This window comes from Micrasema longulum, unplaced genomic scaffold, assembly GCF_059751315.1.
Source record: "Micrasema longulum isolate JH-2025_06_02 unplaced genomic scaffold, ASM5975131v1 h1tg000170l, whole genome shotgun sequence".
Taxonomy (NCBI): Eukaryota; Metazoa; Arthropoda; class Insecta; order Trichoptera; family Brachycentridae; genus Micrasema; species Micrasema longulum.
Genome location: NW_028277375.1, coordinates 198,675 through 218,525, shown reverse-complemented (window position 1 = coordinate 218,525; position 19,851 = coordinate 198,675). Strand labels below are relative to the sequence as shown.

Here is a 19,851-nt window from a genome sequence, read left to right as displayed (position 1 = left end):
GCATAAATGGGGATGTTGAATATTGTTCCCTCTTTAATGATTTCATTAGAAAGATTTTGATATTTTTTTAGACAATATAATATCATTTTTTTGTTTATTTTAAAAACAAATTTTAATTTGACATGAAAATTTTTTTGTATTAGCATAAAATACAAACAATTATTTTTCCCTAAACGAGGGGGAAATTTTATTTATATGGTATTACTTTTCTTATTATGGCATTACTAAAATTCACTGGAATTTCAACTGTCATTTAGGCCAATTTAGATAGCGGAAATTTCATACTTTTATAACTTTTTAAACCACCTTCTTTTCACATCATGTTTATAACTTTTAATATTTCTATTACTACATTTTTAAACTTTATCAAAATTTATTGATATTAAGACTTTATTGTTCGTAAACATGTCACATATTAGTAACATGTCAATATGGCGAATTTGTTCAAATCAAAACTAACTCTAAAGGAAATCGGAATGTCACAAATTAGCCTTTAAGAAAATTAGACACTTAACGTAGTTAGTTAACACTGCATCCAGTTTGAATTTAGTTCAAGACAATAATTAACCCTTTATTAGCTGTTAACCTGCTTTTACTCTTCAGTTTAGGCACACGCGGTGGTGTGCAGTAGTGTTTTTATGCTAACATAAGTTTGGATTTTTTGATACACCATATGAATTTTGAAAATTTTTAACCGTAAATCCGAGGTGATGAAAAATGTAAAAAAAACATTATTTGGGGGAATCTTACATGAGAATGTATGAAGAAAAATAGGACCTGAGCATTTCAGTGTAAAAAACGAGAGAAAGTAAAATTGAGGAAGGTAAAAACGAGGTTCTACTGTATTTGTGTCATTTATTACTGATAATATCCTCAGGAAAAAATAATGTTTTTAATTGACCAAATCTTGGATTATACTATTTCTGATCTGTATCTGATTGTAAAAAAACTGAAATTGTAACATAAATATATTTAAATAAAGCTGGAAAATCCCATTCCATCAATTGATATAAAAATAAGATCTATAGAGCGAATTTAAATTGAAGAAAGAAAACACAGCAAAGTAGACAAAAAAAATTGTAGTGTCAGTTTTATAAATATTTAATTTTTCATTAATCTCAGAAACATCTCACAATAACATTAGAAATTTAATGAAAAACTTCCTTACTTACAAATTATATCATTTCAAACAAAATGCAATTACCTCACACTACATTTTAACAAAAACTGAAAATATTTTGTTATTTAAAATAACATGATCTTACTTTTCTTAATCAACATTTAAGGGAGCATCTATTTGAAGTGTGTATAATTTTTCAATTTACTTAAGGTATGTACCAAAAGTAAGGTTCGAAGAAATTATCAAAACTGCTACGTAGTCGAGCGTATCCCCTTTACAATTAACCCTGGGGTGAGCCGATTGGATGCTTAGTTTGCGCGGGACACGCATTTACAATGAATTTCCCGGAACTTCCCGACTAGTATCAATGCAAACTCGGCTTATTATTTAGACCGATATGCCAATGAAGAATCTTTTTGGGACACCATAGTAATGATCGATGAAATAAGGGTTTACCATTTCACACCTGAGTCGATACAGCTATCACTCGAGTGGAGGAACTCGCTCTCCAAAAAAAAGGGGGTGAAAGTAACACAATCTGCTCAGAAGGTTGTGGCCACTGTGGGACGGGAAAGGGTTGCACGTTTATGGGGACCAAAATCAAAGTGACCTTTTAATGTGAGATGCTGAAAAAACTGCGCAGATCCAGAAAAAATCAAAGGCGTGGTATGCTGACAAATAGGGTATGCCTTCTGCATGACAATGCTCGGGCCCGTGTTGCCGGTCTGAGAAGAAATATATAAATTAAAAAGTCTTTTTTTAAGGGTTTCTTAGTAGGTGAAATAATTCGTTTGAATCTCACCCACATCAACAAAGGTTTCAGCTCTTTTACTACACAAAAATCATAAGAATTGAAGAAATATGGATATTCAAATAGGCAGATGTTATACTGATGTTGAAAGATCTATGGAAAGAGGTGGAGTGGGCTTTATTTGCCATATTTGTCACTAATTTTTTGTTATCCAAGAGTAATTTAAATTTTAAGTCGTATCATTTCTAATTGGCCATTTTGAGAAACCATTCATTAAATATTCCTGTTTATAGCTTTCACCCAAACTTCATGTACAGATTACGCAGAAAAATTTGTATGTAATATAATATTTCTTATATCGGTTATTAACTAGAAAGTTCCTACAGTGGAGAAATGCGAAGGAAAATATTTTCTATGATTCTATCCAACGTTGAATTGAAAGATAAACATTAATGAATATATATTCTGATCAAAAACGCGTAGTACTTATTTTGCCTGTATCACAGTGTGTGATTGGAATATTGTAAATGGACCAATCTTAAAGTAAGTAAATTATTTTCAATAATATTGATGTATTAAATAAAAATTCTGTTTATAATATGACCAGGGCCCGTATTACAATGGGGAGTTAAAATTTACCTTCAATTTTATCTACAAAGTAAATTTAAGTTTTCTGCACGAAAAATAGAATACGCATACAATTTGTTTTTCTAAACATGTTCAATTACAAGTTACCGACGAAGATACTTTAAATTTTCATACAAATATACATATTTTCATACTTAAATATCGATTATACTTTATAGACAGTCGAAGATAACTGTTAACTTCCGGTTGTAATTGCCCCCCAGAATGCAATAGAGGGAACTACATAAACATAATATAACCAGTTAAATTGACAAGGACAAATTTTATTTTGGTGCCATTACACATATAACTAACAAATATTATATCACTTTATGGGCACATTCGTCGCGCTATCCTCTCACACTTTAGTAGATATAAATATATACATTACTTACAGATTTAGTTTAAATACCAACTTAATATACCACGAAGTCACATAACTGGGTATATTATAAAAATTATTATAAACATTATATACAACAATATGTACAAAATTATGAACTTACAGTTTGTACTCGCAGAAATATAAAAAGCAGATACACAAATATACAACAGGAATTTACATGCGAGGATAACACTTAGAGTAGTAATTTGTGTGCACTCTGCGGAGCACGTGAAGTAGTCTGTCTAGTCGGGGGACTGGACGAGAGGGTGCAGAGCTGCGGCCGCAGCTTCAGTGCGGTCGTCCTTCAGGCTCGCTTCCTCGCCTCCTTCACTCTCTCCTGCAAGACAAGAGCGTGCACTCTCAGTGGCCACTACGCCGGAAGGGGGACCGTACAGCGGATAACAAGCTAATTAGAATGCAAGATGTCTGACTGTTCACATGATGACTAAAGAGTGTTGGTTACCTTGCAGTGTGGCAGCCCGAGCTTCTTCATCCTCAGGAAGTGAAAGACCAAATTCCCTTCGGAGCCTGTCACTAAGCTTTTCTCTCTCTGTTTGTCTCCCTATCACTGATGGTTGAGCATTATAAACACCTACAACATTTTACTGACTGTTACCCATAATCATTTTTTTCAATAAAAATTTTTCTCAACCTCTTTTACGAACATAGTTAATTTATTTGACATATTTGGCAATCTAACAAATCGCAGAACTTTACTTTGAGAGCATTTTTTTTTAGTTTGTCGAGGCAATCTAAAAATGTAACAGATTGTTAAAAATCAGTTAATACTTGTAAATAGTGTAGCGCACTTAGCTATAAATAATTCATAGATGAACAAAATGCAAATTACCAGCATTCGGGGTAAACGTCTTTAACAACAGACGACATAGGCTTGTACTCGGTGAGAGAACACCGAGCAAGAGCTACCGCTTACTGTCTATATTTACTACTACTACAAATTGCATTCATATTTTCAGCAAGTTATACTGTACATTTATTTAAATGATACATAACATGGTGAGCACACTCGTATCTGCTCTTGGAAAATAATAGCAGTTACAAAGTAATTCCGTGAACTTACCAATGCTTATGTCAGAGAGCACACTGAGAGTGTTGATGGTATCCTCGAGGTTTTTTTCTAGCCGAGAGATATCTTCCTCATCAGCCATATCTGTCATGTCTCCGGGAGTAGAAGGGGGAGAACCACTCTCTGAAGGGTTGGCCATACTGTATCGCCGCCGGTACTCGCTTATAGATAGCTAGATACAAATTATTATTTTTTTAATTTTTGAATAATCAACACCACTGAGCTACTTATATAATCAAATTGCAGAGTTCTATCGAGGACATGGGAACATATTGTTTAATTTGATTTTGAAATTTACTTGTAATAAATAATAAAATAGTACGGAAGAATAAATTTTCATTCCTCGATATATTTCATTGTCTGCACAATAAGTACATACATCACCCAATTAAAAAGTTTCAGGAATTTATTCAGATAATCGTAAATATAATATATATGTATATATATATTTGTTTAATTAATTTAATTATTTAATTTATTTATATATATATATATATATATATACATACATTACAAAATATTACATCTTAATTCATACATACATACATAATAAAAATAAGTTTAAAATACACATAGGTACATATAGCTTGAGAATATGTTAAAAAAGCAAGAGTATTTTACAACACTCCCTCGGAGACGTGAAAAATATCAATGTCCTTAGTAATATCGTTCAACATAGAGGTAGCCCTTCCGACAGGCATAAATAACCATCGGCAGGTTGGTCATGTATATTAGGATGTGGAGCAGTACATATTGACACTGTCTAAGGTAATTATGGGAACAAAAGAACTGATTCTCTGCACAATTTCAGGGTTGTCGACAATACCCCCCCCCCCCCCGCAACAATCGAAAGAAATGCAGAAAGTTAGATACACATCCCTTCTGCCCTTTAAACTGGTGTAACTAAGTATACCCTGGAGAAACTCAGTGGGATAATGCCATGGATATTATTCGCACTTTCTCAACAAAAAAAAAGAAATGATGATGACTATTCCTGGAACCCTTTTAAAGTGGTAAATCGTACCTCTGATATGAAAACGTCACATGTTTTTATAAACAAATTAATATTCAAATAGATAAATAAAGAGTTTTATATCCAATTCTTATTCAGAATATGTTTATGCGAAATATCAATGTTTAGATAAATAATAACTTATTTCTACTAATAAAGAACCACAACAAACAACCAATATTAAGCTACAAAATTGAACAAACCTTTCTCCTAACAGGTTTTGGCGTTTCTGTTGGTGGAGGATTTAGACGGGGATCATTGGAGCGGCCTGAACTCAATTTGGTGGGAGTGATTGCCTCGCTACCAATGCCTTGATTGGTATCCTTCAGTACTCCCGATAAGAGAACACTGTTGCGCGAATCCATCTGGTTTACATGACTGAGTATCTCTTGAACGTTTTTATACTCATCCACTGGGTTCAACACTGTTCCATCCTTAAACACGCTACTTTCCAAACTAGCCGTCATGTCTATCGCATTTTTAATTACATTCAAATCAGGAATAGATGGAGAATCTTCATTCAAATCGGGAGATTTTTCCGCAAATGTTTTCATATGATAACTTCCTGCAAACAGGTTTGCTGATGGAAAATTATTATTAGTTAATTCAATGAAGTTTAAATCTTTTTTAAGTGCGGGTTGATGCTGAGAAATGTCTTCAGAGTTTCTGAATATGCCGCTATCATCTCGGTCTGAACTGTGATCTAAATTGCTATTGACAGGAGAGATCGAAGGAAATATAGTCGGTGATATTTCCTTTTGTTTTTCTTTACTATCCAAATCCGTAGTCAGCTCCTTTTCACATATTTTGCCATCCACAGTGGGCTCGATCACTTCATCAGATTGCAGTTTACTGCCAGAAGCATAGTTCTCTTGTAGCACACTCACTTGGGATATAAGCTTATTCTCTTGTGCTTGATCCTCACCAAATCCTCCTACATCTGATTTCAGAATTCCATCTTCCATCTGTTCTTCCAGAGTATTCAATTCCGATGTTAGTTTAACTTCAACAGTTTGGTCATCCAATACACTCAAATCAAAATTAAGATTGACTTTCTTGCGTTTCTCCTTGGGGGCTTTCTTATTTCTAATTTTAAGTATCTGAATGTTTTCAGTGTGAAAAGAGTGTATTTTCTTCTGTATATCGTCCATTTCATCTAGCACGGGTGAGGAATTTCCACTGGTCTCGGTGGAATTAATAATACTAGTACATTCACTTTTTGTATCCCCGTAGACTTTATCAATTGTTTCATCATTTGTAACGGATGTTTCTACGGCACCTTGCACACAAGGAATATTTTCTAAAATATGATTACTATTTTCCGAATGAACAATTTCAGCATCCGTAGGTAAGGAAGAATCTTCTCTTTCCGCCTTTGTAGAATATTCTAGACAAATAGGTAAGTCTTCATTGTTATTACAACTATCTAATTTAGTTTCGGAGATTACAGTTGGAACTTCTTCTGTAATTAATTCTGGAGTCGCTTTTTCTATTTGATTTTTGGTAAAGTCCTGGGTCAAATTTTTATCCGATTGAAAACTGGCCATCATAATTGGTAACAGCGGTTTTTCTGACAAACTGTTAAGGGGGAAAAGAATTTCTCGATTTTCCTTCGTCGGTGTTCCCAATAAACGGTATTGCGCATCTTCATTCTGCAAACATAAATATGATTATTGCAAACTTGACTTACACGGAACCTCAATATTTTAGTCATTTTCAGATGGAGAGAAACACGTTGGGAACTTGTTAAGTTTTGGACATATTCAGTGCAAAGTTTTTATTTCATAGCCAATTGACTAATACAAATTTTGTGATGCACTGCGATGATTTATTTTTTGAGAAAACCGATCGAAGTATTTTCATTAAATTTTGCATTAAAAATACAATTAAGTGAGGCAGACATGTTGCAGATGGCCTTCCGCAAAGAACCAATATCCAAACCACAGCACTAGTTTTATATGGATTCCCTGGGCCTACGTATTGAGACGGTATATTTAACTTTTCTACTATCGTTCTCTACCTTGGTATGACGACTTCTGATCTGACTGACATGTTGATATGCATTTTCAGGAAGATAGGACTGTCGATGAAAAAAAAAATTAATGGATTACCATATTAATTTATTTTTCTGAGTGGCAACATTTTTAACAAAGTGTTGTCATTGCATCTTGAGACGCATGCGCATTATGCCATCTCAAATATCACATGATCTGAAACATGCACTGTTACAACCTCGAGTTTACAAATTTTATTTATTTTATTATTTTTTTTTTAATTTTACAATACGCCCAAGGGGCATTTCCAAAAATTATACAGGTAAAAAATAAAATAAAAATAAACAACACTTTTTTTCTTTTTTTTGTATACATATAGAAAAAAAAAAGCATGCTGCAATGCAAAATAAAAAGTGAGACGTTGCAAAGTAAAAAAGAAAAAAATATGGACATAAGAAAAATGTAAGAATTAAAAAGCAAATTGTAAATAACTTGTAAAGAATTTTAAAATATATATATATATTTACGCATAAAAAAATGGTATTAACAAATTAATGTTAAAAACAAATAATAAAAATTAGTTTACAGTTAGTATATATAAGATAATAATATAATATATGGTACACAAAAATATTAGATAAATTAATTTCAGAAAGAGATAAGATAATACACTTCAAAAACAGATAAAAAATTGCATGAAAAAGAAAGTTTTATTACGACTAATAATTAGTTTTAAAATGAATAACTGTTGTATTAAAAATGTCTATATAACAAGTAAATTTGTTGGCTGAGGAATGTAAACGCAGAATCGGAGAGTTTCGTGTATAGTTAGTACCGACGAATGAAATTGCAAACAACTCCGTACTTCTAGTGACACAATTCGGTATTTTGAAGTTAATAATATTTAGGAGTTAACAACAATCGAGCTCCGAATTCAAAATTTAAAATAAAAAAAGAAAGTTATTTTTCTAAGAACTTCTAATAAAATTAAATTTAAAGTGTCTAATAGATATGTGTAATTTATGTTTTCTAAGGGAATATTTAATTTAAAATTTACGAATCTCAAATACTTTCTTTGAATTCTCTCTATGTTCCTAATGTGTAATTTATACTGAGGAGACCACACAGTGGAATTATATTCTACTACGAACTAATGCTACTATGAACTAGTGCTACGTATAAAATATTTATTACTTTAAGCGAAGTGAAGTCTTTGACAATGCGAAGCAGGAAACCTAATGTTTTCATGCTTTTGTTAGTTATGTTGTTAATATGGTTAACGAAATCTAGTTTTACATCAAACACTATACCCAGGTCTCTTATTTCGCTCACCCTTTCAAGCAATATGTCATTTATAGTGTATCCATACATAATAGGGGTTTTTTTTTGACAGAAAATAATTGATTTGCACTTACTAAGTTTATTTAGTTTATCTACTAATTCAGTTTATTTAAGTTAAATTCAACCAATAGATGGTGTTGTCACTACACGTTTAATTCAAAATTTAAGTAAATTGCAAGAAGGGCTCGCTTGAACATGATTTTTATAAGAAATTTGACAATTCCCAAAATGGTATGCTTAACTTTTCTTCTATCTCTATCTACCTCGGTATTACAAAGAAGGCTCTACCTCTAACTACCTCAGTATTAAAAAGCCAGCTTTATCAACATGTCGATACATGTTTTCAGGAAGATGAGGAAAAATGTAACCCAGCCAAACTTGGTTATAATGATCACGGAAATAGCAAGATCTCAGATGTAACAAGGAAACATTCATCGGCATTTTAGTTTATGGTTTTCTCCATACATTTATTCACCTTTATAACGAGCTAATTCTCGTAATAAAAAAATATTGTCAACAGTTGAGCAAAAACTTTTAAATCATTTTAAAAAATAATTTTAAAAATAAGAACCAGAGAATAAAATTTAAACGGCGGCTTACTTAGGATTGTGTCTAGTAAGTAAATAGATAAGTGTCTAAGTACCTAATTGGTGTTTTCGCCGACAACATTGAAAAGTATCACATATGGTTGAAATAGCGTGTGAAAAATCTGTAGAAAAAAAAAAGTACTGGCAAATTCAAGCTAAGTACCCAGTAAGTAATGGTTCCGCACCACATTATAATTTACAACTTCTTTTGTAGTTTATGAATGACATCCTTATTTCGGGGGTTTTTATAACTTTAAATATTTCTTTAAATGTTTTAAACATCGCAGTTTAATGATATCAAAACTTTATTGTTTCTTAATGTTTGTCAACTGCGTATCATGATTTGTACAAGTCAATATGACGTTTTTGTTCAAATGCAAACTAAAACAAACTCTAAATGAAGACACTTGAACAAAAATGTCAATTACACTGCACCTGCTTTGCATTTAGGTTAAGACAATAATTTATCCATTATTAGCGGTTTCCCTGTTTTATTCTTAATTCGGGTAGCACACGCGGTGGCGCGCAGACCGCGGCACCATTATTACAACATTATTTTGACACATCAAATGAATTCCGAAAAAAATTAAATGTAAAACCGGGGTGATGAAAAATGTAAAAAATGTTAATTGGGGGGAATATTTGTATGAGAATGTATGAAGAAAAATGGGTCCTGAACATTTCGGTGTAAAAGCGGAAAAATGTAAAATTGAGGAACGTAAAAACGAGGTTTTACTGTAGTATGTTTGTTAGCATTCATTATAATTTTCCTTAATAGTTTTATTTTTTGATTATCTGTATGAACTATACGAATATTTATTTGTTTACTTAGTGACAATATGTGATGATGGCGATTGGATTTTAAAATTATATTTTGCGAAAATCAAAAGAACAATAAATGGACAAAGTGTTGAAACTAAAGAGGAGATAAAACAAAAATCGCAGAAGCATCTGAACACCATTTCAAAAACAGAATTCATGAGGTGTTTTCAATGATGGAACAAACTGCATTTTTTATCAAAACCTTGGATAATCATATTTTTGAAAAAAACCTAATAAAACACATAGAGATAAAGATTCTTACATTGTTGCAGGTAACTGGTTCTTGTGATAAAGACTCTCGAGCCAGGCGCCTCTTCTTAAGTGGAGTCACCATTTCACTGGGTGGAGATTCTATAAAAAAATAAACATTCTGTAACTACCCCTACAATTTATTATTATTTTCTTCCGCCAAACATAAAAATATAATATAAATGTAATATTTATTAATGAATACATAAACATTTACATATTATAAAGTAGGTAAATTTTTTGCTATAAATTTTGACATATTTTGGAGTATGATTTTATTTTCTTATATGAAAATATTGAGTAGGTGTTTTTACAAGACTTAAATGATTATGAAAAATCAAATATGACCGATAAATGCAAAGCTTATCTTTTTTTGCATACAGGAAAAGTACATCAATTCAAAATTCATGGGACCGAATTTCTAAAAAGAAAATGCAAATTACGAATTACACAAACACTAAGTTTGAATTTGCATGCCAATTTTACTCTGAGATTGTGACGGTTGTGTTTTCCCTACTGTCTATATATATTTTCGCATTACCAAGACATAAGGGTGAAATAAACAATAAATTGAATAAAACAACAAAATAAATAATAAACCAATTTCAATGTAAACATAAATAAGATTTAGGTACTTTTTTTAGTTGACAGCCGACTTGTGGTAACTGCCGCCGACACCCAGGAAATATATCAAAATAATAATGCTTTATTAATTTGAAATTCGCAATCTATGATGGATCACTTCTCACTTTTACACTTTTTTACTTCGCATAATTTTTTTTATGTATCTGGTAAATTCAACGTATGTAATATTACGAATTTATTGTTTGCTTGTAAAGTCATAAAATATTCAAGTCATTTTGATATTTATTATTATTATAAGTTTACAAACCATCTTGCGAAAAACAGAAAAAAACTACATTAAATTATTTTTTTATGTTGATAATAATACACAAATTATATATCACTAGCAATAGCAAAGCATTGCCGGGTTTAGCTTGTATATTATTAAAAAATGATTATTTTTATTATTTTATTATTTATATTTATTATTTTATTATTTATAAAAAATGTTTATTTAAACCGAAATACGAATATGGTGCGCAAAAAATGTTCAAATTTACAAATTACTTTACAAAAAATGAATGAAAAAATGTGACTATTCTTGAAAATGTCAGCAAAGAACTGAAATCTCATAGACTTTCTACTTTTGACAAAAAAAACATACCATAAAAATCTCGCTTTCAAGATCGGGAATATCCGCACGTGTTTTGCACTGCATTTTTTAGGTCAAAATAAAACTTCAACATGAAATTTGAAGGATGCCAACCTAAAATTTCGAATTATTAAATTTCATCGAAACTTTTCTGATAAGAGCTGGGAATTGCACAAAAAATACGAATTCCAAATTATCGTTGTTCTAATAAATAAGGTTTTCCCGTATTTGTAAGTAATCTAAATTTTTAAAGTTGCTTTATTACAAAAGACTAAAAAAAAAATAGTGAATATATAAGCAAGGAATAGTATTATAAGTACAGATAAATATGAAAATGCACCTATTGTAGGCGGAAGAAACGTTATAATATGCTTTATATGCGGAAGAAACCAGCAAAATCAATGTTATTTCAAATTAAGTCACATTCCAGAGGGTTCAAAGCTAGTTAGCTGTGTAAAAAGAAAACGCAACTATTTTTTAAATTTATTTTGCTAAAAATATAAAACAAAGCAATTATTTATGAATGAATAAATCAAATATCAAAAATAACTCAATTTTTAAGCATCTAAAATTGTAAAATTGAAACAATGTTTTCTTATTTTTAATTTTTCACTACACATTGCCGCTCGGATTTACGGAGCGAGGAAAGCGGGTGGAATAGGGGCGCATGGCAGACGGAGCATCTAGGTACCCCTCCACCGCACTCCCGATCTTCCCTGCAGGTGTAAGTAACCATTTGTTTTTTAAAATATTTTTTTGGGATTTGAAACGCTACTAAATATTTTTTTTTAATTTGCCAATATGTGTTCTTGTTCATACCGATAATCATAGTTTCAGATGTGATAGGGTTACCAAACACCCGTATATAACACTTTCGGAAAATGGTGCTTTCCGAAAATATGTTCATAGATTGAAAAAAAGAGATTATGATTGCTGGCATTGCGATGGACTCATCTCTCAGGACATCCTCCATATATTACACGACTGTCCTATGTTTGGCACCGAGAAGTTGAATTGCAAACAAATGTTGGAATGCCAAATTTGCCAAATTTTTGAAAACCCAGAGGAATTAAAAATGAAGCTACTGCAGAACGATACATTGACTTTCTGAAGGCCTTGGTAATGAAAAAAACTAATGAAAGAACAGACCCAGAACTGTAAAAAATAAATGTTGACCAAAATTGGGGTGCGTCTAGTCGTATGGTCCGATGCGTCTTAACGTCCAAAACATATTTTGTTCTAAAAATTGATAGATAAATTTTGAGGTGCATCTTATCGTCCGCAAAATACGGTTATTTTCTGATACTTTTTTAAAATTCAATCTGTAAAAAACCTTCAATAAACATGCACATTAAAAATACTATTAAATTTGAAAAAAAAAAAAGAATTTTGGAACAGAAATTGACATTTTGATAAAATATACCGAATTGTTAAAATGAAATGACCAAATTACCAGTAGTAGGAGAGTCACTTTCTTCACTGATAGCTTGTCTCAACCATCGCTTTTTGGCAGAGTGCTGAGGGGGAGGAGGGAGATACGGGGCCGCAGGGGGGTCCGGAGAGCGAGGTGGGGGCACTGCGCATGTCGCACTGCGCAGGGAACGCTTGGTGCTCCCCGCCTCCAGCTTACCCCCCCGCCGCGGCCGCTTGCTGGCCATGGACAGCTCCCGTGCGGCCCGCTTCCCTCGCCTCAGCTCCACGGGAGATGGTGACCGAGAGCAGGATAAGTCGGCACAGACTGCAGCCTCTGATTCCTGCTGGCTCTTTTCTGGAGAAGAGTCAGCGCTGATGGTGCCTCCACTCAGAGTCCCGATCATGGTATTTGCGACCTTTACGAGGTTTTCAATTGACTTTCGTCCTAGAAATGTTTGTTTTTCTAAGAAACGGTCGCTCTCAGTGAGACTCGAGTACTCTGCAGATGCGCTCAAGTCGTAGGAAGTGTGCGATTCGGGAGATTGATTGAGCCATTCGTTCATGATGGCTTTCTTTGTTTTAGGAAATTTAAAGGTTGTTTCAAGTGGCCCCACAGCTGCTTCGACGAGCAGACATGCGGAACTTAAGCCTGCTTTCATTCTCTGGAACACAAAATATTGAGAAAAAAATGAGTCGTAAAGTTACAAAACCCACTCTGGATGAATTTTAAAAAAATAGACTATAATCTCATTTCCTAATGACGTCATAATCACATAATCAGTCGAAATGATTACAATTTACAGGATATTTCAAATCTGAAAAAAAACTACCAAATAATAATAAGGATGAAGTGTTAAGTGACATACATTAATGGATTCTCCAAGAGCAATGTTGGTCTCGGCTAGTTCCCGAAAAGTGTCCTCGGGAGTGAAGTGGTCGAGCACGGCGGGAGGGGCAGTGCTACGGGGGGGAGACATGAGGGAAGCTTGCTCCTCCTCAGAGGTCAGCATATCACTGTCCACAGAGTTGAGCCTATTACTACTATTTTGACTTGCAGTACGAGCCCTTCCTTTTCGCCTGTAACAGTAAACAAAAATTCTGGTGATTAATATCAATTTATCCAAGGCATCTTCTCAATTTGGGGGTTGTGACCCCCATAGAAATTGAGAAACAATGATCTAAAGCACAGGATCCCAAAGCGGTGATATCTGCTCATCGGGGGCGCAAGGAGGCAATGCTGGTCTTGGGAAAAGTAGGAAATAGGGCAATGGAAGCAAAAAGGAGGAATGCGATATTTTAAACTTATAAAATATATTTTGTAAAACAGAGCCAGACATAGAAAAATTAATGGCAAAATAAACACATCCTTTGCATTAAAAATTCATTATATTTGAATGTTTCTCTGACATTATTCACTAGCTATATTCCAAAATCTGTCTTATTCCATATTAAATATGCTGTGATGTGCCGAAATTAGTTCAAAAGTCCTGTATATGCATCCTCACTAGCTAAAATTGTTAGCAACTTAATTCATATTGACATAATTTAAATTGATTACCTCGGTCGGCCTTTCAGCATGGACTCCTCTGATTGTTGGTTGGAGCTCTCTTTGCAATCACTAGTAGAGGTAACAGAACAAGACTGCTGTGGGTCAGATTCCCTGCGTTTGGTTTGTTTGTCACGGTTTTCCAGCTTCCTCTGTTCAGCTTTCTCCATGCGTTCGAAAGCCTTCACTATTGCTTCCATTTTTCTTTCTTCACGCGTCTATTATTTAAAGAAAAAATACTTAACATATTAGAACAGAAATGGAAAACAATATAAGAGAAGGGGGAAATCCAGTTTTTGTCTACAAACATTTGGACAAATATTGACAAATACATAATTCATATTTAAAAAAGAAAACATTTATAAATGTTTATAAATAGGTACACCGCAGTCCCGTTTAACGGAATTTGATGGGACCGATGGGGCTTCGATTAAAAGAAATTTTGGTTAAACCGGAAAATATGCACATGGCGAAAATGTGTGGCATAAAAGAGTAAAGATATGAAATTTCTAAAAACTCATAAAAACATTTCTGCATGATAGAATACAAAACTAAATCGAGGAGGTAAAAACATGTGATATTTTGTTCTGCTTCATATGAGAAGAATGTTTCTTTGCAGCACCATCTCTTAAGGCGTTTAAAGAGAAGCAACTCAACTGGAGATGTTTCCTCTTGTTGTTCAGGGTACACCGTGAGGTCTTCAAACATCCCAGTTGCTTCTGAATGGTTTGGCCCTTTCTTTTCTTCTTTATCGTGACGCGCGAGCGAGACTGTATGAAAGCAGTATAGAATATGGTAATACAAAAAGTATTTCGGTGATTCGGTTGATCCGGAAATTTGTTAAACGGGACTGTAGCATATATTGAAACTACAAATGTGTAACACAGATTAATCAATAAAGTTTTTATTTTGAAGAAGTCAACTGACAGAAGAAATAGAATGCTAAAAGCAAAGAGAGTGGTGAATACTACAATGTTTAAACCAGCCAATGAAAGGTCATAAGCCCGGTAATATGCCCTGAGGTTCTCGATTACTATTGAAATATCTGTCTATTGTGATTATTTTTTGTGCAGTTTAGAAAAGTTTCGACATATAATCAAATGCCAAACACAAGAGCCTGACTCTTTTTTGACAAGTTCAACCTGAATTTCCATTTTTTCCTTTGTGTGTTTTGATGTTAAATAAAAGTTTTAGAAAAATTAAATAAAATTTTTAATTAACTATAAGAGTTTCCTGGGTTATTATGCCGTGTCATTTGCAACCATTGCTGACATTTTAGATCGCGTTACAGTGTCCATTATGAGAGTTGATAAGATGGTTGCTTTGAGAATGCAATAAATGGCAAAAGTGCTGGACTAAAAATTAATTAATTATATGATAACTAATTATACAACTAGAATTCATTGATTTTGAGAAAGCTTTTGATTCTGTAGAGATATGGGCAGTAATGAAAGGTTTAGATAATTGTAGAGTGGATCACAGGTACTCAGAACTCCTAAAAAACATATACAATAATGCCACCTCTATTGTACAGCTCCATGAACCAAGCGAAAAGTTCCGCATAAGAAGATGAGTAAGACAGGGTGATACAATATCCCCAAAATTATTTACACTAGCTCTGAAAGATGTCTTCAAAACTCTTGACTGGAACGACAAGGGTATTAACATCAACGGCGAACTCATTAGCAATCTCAGATTTGCAGATGATATAGTCCTATTTGCTAAAGATGAGAAAGAACTCGAAAACATGATGAACGAAGTTAATACAGCATCCCTGAAAATAGGCTTGAAAATGAATGCTTCAAAAACTAAAGTAATGAGTGATGCAAACCAATTATGTAACATCTTAGTAAATGGAGAAATAATTGAAAAGATTGATAGTCATATATACCTAGGACATGAAATAAAGCTCGGCAAAGATAATTAAGAGGTAGAAATAGAAAGAAGGCGAGGTTTAGCATGGGCCGCCTTTGGTAAGCTCTCATATATCCTAAAATCTCCGAAGTATTTACATTACTTAAAGAAGAAACTTTTTGATGCTTGTGTTCTCCCTGTGCTGGCTGTGAAACTTTTGTGTTCATGAAAAAAAAATTACACAAATTATCAGTGACACAGAGCCACGGAAAGGAGAATGCTGGGTATTTCATTAAGAGACAGAAAAACCAATACATGGATTAGAGCGAGAACAAAGATCACCGATGTGGTCCATAGGGCTGCCAACCAGAAATGGAGCTGGGCTGGTCATATAGCCAGAATCACAGACTCTAGATGGACCAAAAAAGTCCTGGAATGGCGACCCAGAACGGGTAGAAGATGTGTCGGCAGGCCTCAGACAAGGTGGTCTGATAAGATGAGTTGCAGGAAGTGGTTGGATGCGGTTGGCTCAGGATAGGGAAATATGGAGACTAAAGGGGGTGGGTGGCCTATGTTCAACATTGGACAAGAGACGGCTGATGATGATGATGATGATGATAATAATGAGTTGATCAGCGGCTACGTAGAGCAGAAGAAAGAGGGCGAGTGTTACCCCAGATCAGAGAGATTAAAGGGAGTACTGAATTTTTTAACACTTTTATTTTGAAATCATCCATAGAATACAGTAGAATGGGGAAATATTACATACTACGAATACTGATAAAAATATATGAAAGAAAAATATAATTTTATTTTAAAAATCATTATGGATATTGTGGAAAAAGGGTTGTTTCATTCATAATTTTTAAAATAAAACTGTTAAAAACATGCCTCCACAGAAACGCGACAAGATTGGCCTTGAAAATCGTGGTGTCAAAATTTGTGAAGTATACGATGGTCTATTTAAATGGTCACTAACGACCTTTAAAAATTTAACAAATCGTGACATTAAGGGCATGGGCTATGGAATGAAGCGTTTTTGCTTAACTTTAAATTTAAAAATATTTTTTTTGCTACTAATAATAAAAAAAATTACTTGACTGTATTTCATAGACCCATTAATTCATACTTGTAATTTTTAAAAAAAAGTCAATATTTCCATATTCCAGGCACAAACCATTGTAGTAAATAGGATTTGCGATACAGAAATTAAAAGATTATTCATATTTAAAAAAGTGAATGAAGTGATATATTTTTGACTAACCATTTTCTTTTTATCCTTGGTCGATTGTGGTTTTGATTCGCTTTGAGAGTCGCTCTTTTCATCACCAGACTCGCCTGCAGTTGCCGCTACAGATGCTCTAGTAGTTCTTGTGGAGTGAGTGGAAGTCCTGCGATTAGAGATAATACTATCCTTGGGTTTCTCCAACTCCTTTGGAATAAATTGAGAAATGGTTTCCACCAATTCACTTGCGTCTGATTCAGTTAGGAAAACCGGTTCACTTTTTACTACCTCCGTCAGTTCAGATACTGTTTCTGGGCTTTTAGGAATAATTTGTACTTTTACCGGGGATGATACAGGAGATAAGTCTTTCTCTTTTTTCACTTCCTCTTTTATTATTTTTGCAAGATCCATTTCAACTACAGTAATAAGCTCTTCTTTTATGGAAACAGACAACTCATTTTCAATAAGTGGCTTGAGATCTAAAATGGCTTCTATTTTCGGTTCTATATTTATCTCTTCCCTTTTAATAAGAAAAGCTGAAGTTTTATCTTCTATCTCCTGCTTCACTACAACATTCAACGCCGAGTCTTGTTCACTGCGGCGTCTCTTATCCATTTTTAAGGTAGATAATTTTTTAGGACTCGAGAGTTTAGGAGAAATGTTTTCTTTCGGCATTGCCATTGAAGCTGAAGGCGGGGAGAAAGGAGCTGAAGAACTGGAGTGACGAGTTCGTCCACGGCGGTCTCGTTCAGAAGTGGCGCCATTATTTCGGTGAGATAGTGCGCTTCCTGGACTCGTCTGTTTGCAGTGATTGGGGTTACCGCAGGCGCAAGGCTGCCAGCTTCCTGATGATTCATGCCCAATACTTATTTCTGTATTGGATTGGACACTATTTATAGTGACCAAATAAACATGCAAGGCACCTTTCACAATACAGTGTTGAAGTTCCGCATTGGGTTTACAGGACCGTCGGACAAAACGGGCTTCGTTCCCATAAGTTCGAGTATCAATGCAAACTTGGGTTGAATCTTTTGGAAATCGATAAAAGAACAAATAAGGGCCTGGTCTTTGACTACCTGCCCTCGGTGCGGGGTGCGCTTGAGGCCTGTGTTGAGTGGATAGCATATATTTACCGCGCAGTTCAATAATAGGAGTGTTCTCTTTCATATCTTTAGTGGCTATAAGTATCTTTGCTCCTGCATGGGGCACCGTTGTGCAGTTGTGAGCGGTGAGCACAACAGACATGGCTGACGGATTACTTATTGCTTTGTTGGAATAGTACCGAGCTATTTTTGCTCTTAATTCTGGACTATAATGATTGGTTGTAGCTAATTCGTAGCTTTCATTCATTTGGTTCACTTGGATTGAATTTGGTGGAGAGAAGTATTTGTTTCTGTACTTGGCTATATCACTTTTTCTTTTCATTTTTTTCTCAGGAATTTTTCTTTTTGGACCTTTACGACCATTATCCACCCTTCTTGGGCGCTTGGATCCACGCTTAGTGTTACCGGCAGTGACTGGAACCACCGCAGCGGGTAAAGAATACAGTGGAGATGGATGGGGGGGAAGTGTCGGTACAGCGCGACTAATACCACCCACGGTATTGCTGTATGTTGTCACCGTTAGTGGGCGTTTCTTCTGTGGACCTTGCGGGACTCCCCCGATTATAAGTTTTTTATTCCTTTGAACATTAAAAGATATGCTAGATGATTCACTACCTGACGATCCGAGACCCGTGAGTTCCTCTCGTTTCCTCATTTGAATTGAACGGGCTCTTTTCCGATCTACCAATCTGGGCTGACATTTTTCGCACATATAGTCATCAGGAATATTTTGACGGTCAATGGCCATGCAATCTACATGCTGCCACTCGCCACATCTATCACAACATATCATGTAGCCATCGTCATGGGTGAAATCACACACGCAACGTGTCTTCCCCTCCTCCTCTCCTTCGGGAGCAGTTTCTGTATCACTCCCATTTCTTTCTGTTTGTCTCCTCTCATCTCCATCGATTGATGATATGACAGAAGCTGCATCATCGTCATCTTTTTCCTGAGGAAGGAGACTGCTATACTGGTAACTGCTTTGAACTAAACAACCGATAGTTGGACCTGTCAGGGTGCCTGTAGTGTATATCGGAGATTGGTTTGATAGCGAGCAGTTGACCGGGGAGGACAGAGTTATAGAAGTGGGTTTGATGGGACTATTGAGAGGTGAGATTATAGAAGAATTATTAATTGGGGAAGTATTACTTATTGCCACAGTAACAGCACTACTGGTAGTACTGTTGGTGGCTTGAGGAGTCCCCGCATAATTATGATCTAACATTACTAACTGCAAAGTATAGTAATGGTATGACAAAGAATCATCTGATAAATTTGGCCGTTCTTCTGTCCCGGGTATGTCATCAGAAAGTAACAATGTTGATGGATCTCCACTGTAAATAAAAATACAATTAATTGTAACACATGGATTGAATTAATTGTAACTCCTTGATGGTTTTTCAAATATTTGACTTAGTTTATTTCAATTAGATTTTTTCATGTACTTTTAATGTTTTTTTCATTGTATGTTCTTTTATATGTTGATATGTATGTTGTTTAAGTGTTATGCATATAT

General features: G+C 34.3%; 1 protein-coding gene across 3 annotated transcripts in view; it reads right to left on the bottom strand.

Moving 5' to 3' along the window:
* upSET (SET domain-containing protein upSET) overlaps positions 1-19,851 on the bottom strand; it is a 42,038-nt gene that overhangs the window by 6,649 nt on the left and 15,538 nt on the right. The window contains exons 4-12 of one of the 3 annotated variants that reach the window (XR_015825445.1): positions 17,269-19,669; positions 14,163-14,368; positions 13,471-13,681; positions 12,645-13,266; positions 9,989-10,077; positions 5,186-6,634; positions 3,965-4,142; positions 3,347-3,475; positions 3,005-3,220 (exon numbers count right to left, since the gene is read on the bottom strand). Coding sequence is in view for 2 of the 3 variants with exons in the window: in XM_088242835.1 (XP_088098961.1) it covers positions 3,126-3,220; positions 3,347-3,475; positions 3,965-4,142; positions 5,186-6,634; positions 9,989-10,077; positions 12,645-13,266; positions 13,471-13,681; positions 14,163-14,368; positions 17,269-19,669 (5,380 nt within the window). In the remaining variant the exon portion in view is untranslated. Of the gene's footprint in view, positions 1-116; positions 3,221-3,346; positions 3,476-3,964; positions 4,143-5,185; positions 6,635-9,988; positions 10,078-12,644; positions 13,267-13,470; positions 13,682-14,162; positions 14,369-17,268; positions 19,670-19,851 lie in introns of those variants that run through there. The other 2 variants (XM_088242835.1, XM_088242836.1) reach the window with 2 other exon arrangements.